Source organism: Argopecten irradians, chromosome 16 (assembly GCF_041381155.1).
Source record: "Argopecten irradians isolate NY chromosome 16, Ai_NY, whole genome shotgun sequence".
Classification (NCBI taxonomy): domain Eukaryota; kingdom Metazoa; phylum Mollusca; class Bivalvia; order Pectinida; family Pectinidae; genus Argopecten; species Argopecten irradians.
In genome coordinates this window covers 12903288-12913034 of record NC_091149.1, presented here as the reverse complement: position 1 = coordinate 12913034, position 9747 = coordinate 12903288, and the positions used below count along the sequence as shown (strand labels likewise).

Genomic DNA, 9747 nt, shown 5'->3' with positions numbered 1-9747 from the left:
GTCAGCGTTCGAAAGGAATTGCGTTATTGCCGCAGCATTATGATACAATAACCACATCGAATTTTTGCTCATTACATTTCTGCAAAGCAGTTAGATTAAATAAGAAAACATCAAACGACTTAATCAAACCAAACGAGAAACAACCTTTTATTTAGTTTTAAACTTGTTGCATAGTACACACTAACTTCACGTAAACGAAGATACATGATATAGTTATTTGATTTCAAATGTACAGCAACTGCAAAGTCAAATTAATTAAAGGAAGAAGCCGGGGGTTAGCGTCAGAATATCAAATTACTGTTGTCTGAGAGAGTTAATGGCAGAATATGTATTCCCCAATGTCCAACAATGTTTCAAAAGTGTCCGAACCGAATTATCTATGAAAATATAATTTGGATATACTTATGTTTCGGAAGAAATTTCGATTTGGAAGACGTTATCATACATGGCTACGGTATTGGCGGTGTTCTCTGTTGGCCTGTAGTTTTTATTAAATTTGTTGTGGTTGATGTTGGTTCTCCTGTTGAGAACCACGTTGAAGGAGAAGTTGACATGGTTGGGTAATAAGGCTCAGGGTTTGGTTTCGGACGCATTACTGGGAGTAATTCGTGGTTGATTGATCGATAGCTTGTATCTCTCCTCATGGTATCAGATGATCTTTGGATACGGGGCTCTGTATTTGGGTGCACCGTAGGTTCTAAAAACAACAATTAAAGATGAATTGGAGTTTAACACACAATTTTTAAATAAAAAAACAAGCGTTATAACTTATACTTTTTACATGTAATATTCCGATTAATTGATGGACTTTCTTAGAAATCAACCAATCAAATTGGGCGTTGTAGATGGCGACGTCAATATAATATTAATGTAATGGTTCATTATGTATTTTTAATAATAAGCAATGTAAATAAATCTTACAATACCCGGTATTAAAATATAATTTTGTCTGCAACGATGAAGTGAACTAATTAACATGGCGAATATATTATGCAAAAATTTAGATGCTTTAATGATATTTATGAAACACTTTAGTTACTTACTGCACGTGAATCCGTTTCCTTGGAAACCAGGCCGACACACACATCTAAACGACCCAACGGACTTGAAGCAGTCTGCATTCGCATCGCATCGGCCCATCGTACATTCATTGATCTCTTCAATTATAAAATCAATCAAAGAAAATATATCAATAAACTTATACAAAACACCATAATACAGAAAACAGACCCATATCATGCTCACTCTTTTTCATGAAGGATCAGGCAAAGTCCCATTAAGAATCACTTTCTGGTGATCTTTTGAAATACATCATTTAAGTTAACGCCTTCAAATTATAAAATACATTGTAAGAGCAGGATCATTTCCAAGAAGGTAAATATTTGAAGAACATGTAGAATGGATACTGGCAGGCGACCAGTTCTCGCCATCGCATGTGTATCTATATAATGGCACATGCATTTTCAGACAAATTTTTGTGGAAATCAGCATGAAGTTATTTTCCATCAGAAGATGACTATATTGACATTTCCAAGAATGTAATTGTTTGAAGAACATGTAGAATGGATACTAGCAGGCGACCAGTTCTTGCCATCGCATATGTATCTGTATGATGGCACATGCATTTTCAGACAATTTTTTGTGGAAATCAGTCTTAAGTTATTTTCCATCAGAAGATGACTTTATTGACATTTCCAAGAATGTAATTATTTGAAGAACATGTAGAATGGATACTGGCAGGCGACCAGTTCTCGCCATCGCATGTGTATCTATATAATGGCACATGCATTTTCAGACAAATTTTTGTGGAAATCAGCATGAAGTTATCTTCAATCAGAAGATGGCTTTCTTGACGTAAAGTTGCGTGGAAATCATACTGATACACGTGTAATGGCGATAATTGGTATTCGGCGCCTGCTAGTAGTCGTTCTGTGACGATCTGTCGCTTTAAGCTGAAGTTAACATGTGTGTAGACTAACTACCGTACCTGTAACTGAAGTTTAAAGGTCAACAGATCGTGACGTTTAATCAGTTGTTGTCAGATCTTCTATGAGACACAGTGAAAATAAGGATCCGTGATGTTATGACATTAAAAATACATATTTGATATGTTAATAATAATATTCACCTTTTGGTATTATTTGGTTTCGTTTTATTAATTCATGACAATTAGAGCAAGAAACTCTATCATCTTTGTGAAATAAAGCTTAGTTTACCCCCTTTTTACAATTACATACTGTAAATATTGTTATTATATAAGTTATATATATGCATAGCACTACCACCACTTAATATTTAGCGAGATTATTTTCGCACCAAAATCATCACGATCAGTAAACAATAACTAAATCTCAAACAGAAACTAATATTTTTTTATTGAAATATGTTGCCTTAGCAAGATAACTTACCCAAAAAGTCAACTTAGTCATCATGATATATTGACTTAAAACATAAAAAATCGTCTGAATTATCATGACAAGTCGACATGGTCATCATGATAAACCGGCATAATTATCACGATACGTCGACTTAATAATCAAGTTAAAAAAACGGCTTAATGATTGCGAAAAATCGATTTAATTATTGCGATAAGTCAGTTTAATTTTCACGATAAGTCAATTTAATTTTCACGACAAATCAGTTTCATTTTCACGACAAGTCGGAATAATTATCACGTTAAGTTGACTTATTTATCACGATAACTCAACTTAATTATCACGATACGTCGGCTTTAATATCGGGATAGGTTTGTTAAGTCGGTTATTGGGAAATTGTTAGCGAGATTTTAAGTGGTTGCAGGAATATGCCACCAAACTTATGTCGGAAAGGCATACACACGTACGATGAATAACGACTGACACATGATTAACTGCCCGAATTGTATTTGTGTTATGTTTTTTGCATAATTTCATATATTTTTCAGACAAAACGTGTCAATTTACTCACGAATTAATCATGTCAGAGTTAATAGCTGTCCATAAGATAGGTATTGTCTATTGTGTTACATGTCTAATTATGGTTATCAAAAAATATCACTGACCGCAATAGAATCCGTTTCCGACGTATCCCGCCCGACACGTACACACGTTGTTTGAACACTCAGCATACTTGTGACAGGACGCACAGGGATCTGAAACATCTGAAAACAACAGAAATAATACAGAACCAAATTATTAATATATTTTACAATATTAAGCATTTTCATAAAATGAAACATAGGGACATGTACACACTAATTCGCCAATTTATGTAGGATTTGAAAAGCGATAATTTTCAAATTCTGATGAGTCCCGGTACAAAAACATAAAAGAGGGTTCACAAAATCTTTGTGAGTACCACTGGGGAATCATTAGTCTCCGACTTGTTAAGGCGAGTCCAATTAATCACTGAAATATCTATTATTTTCATTTTAAAATTAATCAATATTTTATTTAAAAAGTACGACAGTTGTGTTAATAATTGATTTGTTTCAATGACATACTGTAATATTCCGCAGTCATATAAGCCTCTGCGAAATTAAATTTTGTTTTGCTGGCATAATGTTTCATAAAACAAATGACAAACGGATGGGGCACACATTATTGCTACTTGTATAATCACCCTTTCTACTCAATGTTACAAGATATTTTCAAAAAAATATGCTAACTTTAATTCCCTAGAATTAAATTGTAAGAATGTCAGATATAGCTTATTAATGCGTGATTAATATTTAATAATTCACGAATTTATTTATAATATAGACCAAGAGAAGTTTGTATTGTGTAATAGGGGTAGATGTAAATCACAAGTTAATATTATAGGTACGTAACCTGATGTCGTTGATGTTCCAATTGTTGTTGTTGGAGCAGTACTCACTCGTGCTGTAAACAGAACAATTGCAATGATTAGTGTGTAAGTAGAAGCAGATTTACATCTTCACAAATAATGTGACAACGGCATGATCTAAATTAAAGATGCTCCACCGCTGACAAATGGTATTTTTTCACTATCAAAAACAGGAGCAGACGATTAAGTATTTTTCTTCAGTGACAAAAGTTTCTTACTTTACACCATTACCACCATTGGAAAGTTTGAGCTTCTAATTTTACTTCATATTAAAATTACAAAATAGAATTAATTGCATCCCGAACAAAATCCGTGGTACTATATCCTATATGGAATAAAGTACTGATTACGCAGGCACCAAAGGCAAAATAAATTATTTTATATTATTTCTTGTGTTAATTAGACATATATGTACACGATTAAACACCAATTATTGATCAAGTGAGGGATATCATTTATGCTCTGTCGGAGGTGGAGCATTTTTAAACAAAAATCATGATTCTGGTTTCCCAGTATTATAATTTATGAAAGGACGGTTGTCGACACTGATTGATATTGATGACAACAATAACTCCGTCTATGTATAATGTTGGGATTTTTACCCTTTTTGTTTTAAATTCATAAAAAGTGCCTTTACTGTATATTGCGTTATGAGCGAGGATTATTTTTTATCAAAACAACAATATTCGATAGTGAATTCAGCTTATTTGAAGTTACATGCATGCCTTGAAATTCATTTAAATATATATGTGTCGTAATTTTCATATTCACGAATCAAGAAGAATTTTTTAATATTTTCTTCGCTATCAAAACGATTTTTAGAATTACAATACGCACAATGCATAGGTTTAAAGATTACAAATACAAATAAAAGCTGAAGATGATTTTGGCAGTACATTATATTTACATCTACAGTACAGTGAAAGTAGTACATGCATGTACATGTACGGTCATCTCATGAAGCTTGCGCTTTTAAATTTTTCACAGTATTAATAGTAATTGTAAAGTGATTTCTACTTGTAAGTTTCCATATAAGCATATATAATGCATACAAAACAATAATTTTCCAGTTTCCAATTTGGTGTTGTAACTAATGTCTATAAGGCATCATACATGTTTATCTGTCAATTAGAATGGTTTCGCACCTTAATGCGTCAAAACTTTCTAGATTTTGAAAATATCTTTAATTTTACGTATACAACTATTAACATTTTGTTCTCTCTAGCACTAAATTGAAAAAAGACGAATAGTCAAAGACATTTTTGTTATATTTGAATCAACACGTGCAACACTTCATATATCTGCGATGATTTCGTTAATTATAAATCATTTTAAAGACAGCAAGTATAATATGTATGAAGAAAGATGATTTCATTATTATTGAAAGAATAAATACTCCATAATCACGCATAAAGTTCTATTAATATGCAAATTTGTTTTAGAAATGACTATAATTCAAACAAATTATAAAGTCATAATGGAATCATGCTGACTTATAAAGTAACTTTATAATTACTTTCATCAATACAAAAATAGGAAATGAAATGGTACACCACAACTTGCCTTCTTAGTTTGACTACGTGTATTCATTTTACTGTATTGTAGATGTACATTAAATGTAAATATCATGATTTTTGGCAGTATTGCCAAAGTTCATTTTGAACTTTTATTTTATTTTTTCAAGGTAAAACTATGCATTGTAAATATTGTCATTGTCAAAATGTAATGGTTATGTTAAGGAGATAAGCCTCAAACTTTACTTTATGTGTGAGAGGTAAAGCAACGAGGCCTATTGAAGACCAGTTATGGATAAATCCTGCACATTCCATGAAATATAACACAAAAAGAACAAAAGAATTTACGGTAACTGTGTTTTAAGGTGAATAAAAGCTCATTTTGATTAGTAAATAAGAAAATTGCGGCACATAAAATTTTAATGCATACTATATGACAAAAATGTTCTTGATAATATAAAAACTCATTTTAACACATGTCTTAATCATTAATTTGCAGTTAAGATTATATTCGAAAATATTTTTTTCAAAAACATAATTATAACACATAAACAGTATGAATTCTAGTTAAAAACTGTTTTTTTTAATTTTTTAACAAACATAATTTAACATTTGAAAGCATATTAAGAAAACAAAAGAGAGAAATACATTGAGATAAGGAAGGGGCGATGGGCGGAGGAGATATTACAACATGCATTCAATAATTAAATAAGTAAGTTTAAATTGCACGATAGAAATCAACCGAAAATCAATATTATAACTCCGTATATTTTGATAAAACACCACATCACAATAATTGTAAATAACTATAACCGTACTAATGAAATAAAAATGACTTACTTATAATCGCTGCGACGACCAGCAACGCCGTTATCGCTGCCATGATTACTTTAGACAATATGGCACGTAAGTCTTAAACTTGCTATGGGATATTTATATGAATTTATGTTAATATTAGTGTTTAACTGCCAAACGATATTATTTGTTCACAACAGCAAGGAGTTCCCGTATGAGATCACGCATGAAAAATATCGATAGCCCGCAGCTAACATTCGTTGTGAATTTCAAGACATCATTATGTGTTATTGACTTACAATTGAGTGTAACTTATAATGGCATGATAGTATATATCTTTGTAATTGAACATTAACATCCATTTAAATGTAAGTAGTGCTAGTGACGTAATTCAATACACGCGTCATTAATTGTATAATGTACAAAAGCACGTAACATCAACCCACGTTATGAAGTAATGATAAACAATTCGGTTGATGTTGGATTTTTGATGTTCTTTCAGTTGTTTCACTTATCCTATCTTAACCGAATCGTTTCCCTTTGTACGAGAAGGGTAATAATGCAATAATGTAATGAAATAGATTTGTAACCGAAGGAGAAAATGTTTTTCAACTCAATTCATTATTTCTTTGAACCTTACGGTTCATCAGAAAAACAGTTTTACGTGTGTTTAGAAAAAATATTATTTATCTAAAGATAATTGGATATATTCCATAGCATCCTTCGCAAACATTGGTTACCTCACTTTTTGTGTCTTAAAGTTATATGTGCTGGGCGAAAATTTTGACAAGTTAACTTTTCGTCATTAATCTATTTAAAACCATAAGATTTCATAAATTAAGTCGTGAAGGTAATTAAAATGGCGTCAGCGTCAGATGCCTTATAAATATTAGTTTAAAAAAACATGAATTATATACTGTATTTTTGTTTATTGTTATGATTTATGCAATTTTAGAAAAATTCCTGTAAAAAAGACTTTACAATTACCCAAAAAAAATAACCTCTATTTGGCTTCATGGTCTGACCGTAAGTACTATATATGTACATTTATGATTTTTTAGAAGCACTGCTGAAAATAATTTTCTGCTCATATTTGTACTTGTAAAATTAAAACCAATGCATTGAAAGCATCTATTGATGACGAATAACATATCAACTTTAAAACTTATCTTGATTAGTGAATACAAAAAAAATACGGCACATATAACTTTAAAACGAATAATTCCTTATTTCAAATGCACGTTTTCTAGCTTTTAGAATAAACCTGAATAGTATTTTAAATGGTTCAAAATTTTACTTCATATCAAGTTCAATGTTCTGACTTCTCAGAATTATTTCCCTCTTTTACTCCTGAGGGAAGTAAATCTTGGAAACGGATTACAATTACCTTTTTTTACATTTTATTTTCTAAAATCAAGCGACTGTTGTGACGTGTCATTTCAGATTATAAACTAATATGATACACCATACACATATGAATATTTGTTATAATCTGCCCGCTCGATCACGTGGTCGAACTGGAGCTCTAGATCTGTAACATGTCAATGTTTAATGTATTAACGTAGAGCTGTTTTCCTCTTACTGCTAATATAGTGTTGTTGGTGCTTTGGTTACAGTAAGTGGTAATAATATAGTTGATACGTATACATTTATTTTTGTTGGCCATGACAAAATCTTTTTTTTATTCCCTGTGTGTAGGCCTCGAGATTGTGAAGCACTATCGAGGCATCTTTAACATAATCGGTGACCTAGTTATCTGATATAGAGAGATTTTTTTATGTTTCTGTTTTGTGCGCGTATTATTTAAGTTTAAGTTGAATGTTCTTGTGGTACTTTATTGAATGATGTATCTGGGTTTTTTTTAATACATATATATGTGTGTAAACATTTTCTATAGAAAAAGAAGAATATCTTGAATGATGTTGCAGCTGATGTGCCTGTATGTGATCACTTCAAAGGCCAATTAATCAGTAAGTGGGCTTTTTATATAATGATGGTAATACTTTGCTAATGAATGTAATGTGTTTGTAATCAAAATCATTTTTGATAGTATATCCTTATATGTCTTCGGCCCATGTAATCGTTTTCATTGTATCAAATGTTTTATGGTACAATGGCTATATTTCCATTAAATGGAAGATAATTTTTGCTTGTCAATGTTCATTTTCAATATCGAGGATTTTGAAACAAATTAGTCTTTCTGACATTTTGGGATTATCTTCCACAATGTTCCTCTGATACACCCTGTAGTAAAAGTTGATTTAAGGTGGGGGGAAAACAAAACTTTGTGGTCATTTAATTAATTATTTACTGCAATTAACAAACTATTTTCCCAAAATATTATAATTTATATATCAATTGTGAATTATATGTATTGAGAAATTTTATATGTTTATATTCTTATATTTACTTTTCAATTGACCTTAAAGTCGAGACGGGTCAATATGCGCTATACTTATTTGGAAATTTAAGATCTTGGTATTTAAACCTCTTTTTATATATTTTTAAACAGTTTTTCTTTCTTTTGATATTTCCCTTTATTTCATTCCCACATACATTAATATATTAATTGCATTCAACTTTTTAATTTGATGGTCGAGAGGTAGCATGGAGATAAAAAATGTTACTTGTAGCAATCGAAAATATTTAACTGTTAACATTAAGTTCCTTTTGTTCAACTATCAGTTATTGATTTCATTTCTCTCTAATTAACATTCCAATTAGTTTTACCTATTTATTTATTTATTTATTTATTTGATAAAATAACCCTAAAAGAGTGACTATGTTTAAGGATTTCCAAATGCCTTTTTTATCTATAGATATGATGTGGCATTATATACTATTCCGTCTTTGTGTATTACAGAGTTTGCGGATAGATATTCATTATGACGTCATTATTTTATGAGAGCACTATACGTCGTTTTCTCCTAAACTTATGACGTTACGCTCGCAAACACATGACGTCACAATCAATACCTACCCGCAAATACAGAATACCCCCAAACGGTGTACCCACTACATTTGACGAACTACTATCCATATCCATCCAATTTCATTTATTTTATAAGTTTGTGTGCCAAAATTGAAGGTATGTATGTAAACATTTTCTGTATCGGTATAGTGGTAGCGGCTTGTGTATTGCTACGTATATTAAATATTGTCTAAATACACTTGTGTATTTTAGAATAAACATAAAATTATCCAATAATGGTCAGGTCCGTCATCACAGAATGATTACATTCCTATGTTTCAGTATACAGTAGTATGGACATAGAAGTTCTCCAACAAGTGTTGTTTTATATGTTTTTCAAACTCGAGTTAGTTAAGATTGAAATTATGAAAAGACATGGGTTTTAGCGAGTGTTTCTTTCTAAGGTTTTAAAATTAACTAACCAGAATTTAGGTATGCAACTTTTTCATCCCATAATTTTAACACTATTTCTCGTTTATATTCAGGGATACGTACCACCATACACTGCGTCATATTATCTTTCCGCTATCAGATGAATTGCCTAAATAAAGAGCCAAGTTTTAGTATTTAGTACATATGATAAGCACCTACCAGTTATACAGTTAAAATAGTTCAAAGTTGAAAACCAATGAAGGAGTTGAC

The 9747-nt window shown here is 31.1% G+C and overlaps 1 protein-coding gene across 1 annotated transcript; it reads right to left on the bottom strand.

The window, feature by feature from the left end:
* Positions 1-123: 123 nt before the first annotated feature.
* LOC138310900 (nephronectin-like) lies at positions 124-6269 on the bottom strand. Its single transcript, XM_069252226.1, has 5 exons — positions 6180-6269; positions 3810-3860; positions 3041-3139; positions 1044-1157; positions 124-697 (listed from the first exon to the last, which is right to left on the bottom strand). The coding sequence occupies exons 1-5, from the start codon at positions 6220-6222 to the stop codon at positions 450-452; spliced, it is 555 nt and encodes a 184-aa protein (XP_069108327.1). The 5' UTR covers positions 6223-6269; the 3' UTR covers positions 124-449.
* Between the last annotated feature and the right edge of the window lie 3478 nt (positions 6270-9747).

What these genes read in the sequence shown, in the direction of transcription:
- LOC138310900 (XM_069252226.1), bottom strand. Translation starts at nt 6,222, where the DNA reads ATGGCAGCGATAACGGCGTTGCTGGTCGTCGCAGCGATTATAA. An exon ending in TGGAACATCAACGACATCAG is followed by an intron (nt 3,140 to 3,809) that starts GTTACGTACCTA and finishes TGTTGTTTTCAG; the next exon opens with ATGTTTCAGATCCCTGTGCG. An exon ending in CGGAAACGGATTCTATTGCG is followed by an intron (nt 1,158 to 3,040) that starts GTCAGTGATATT and finishes TTATAATTGAAG; the next exon opens with AGATCAATGAATGTACGATG.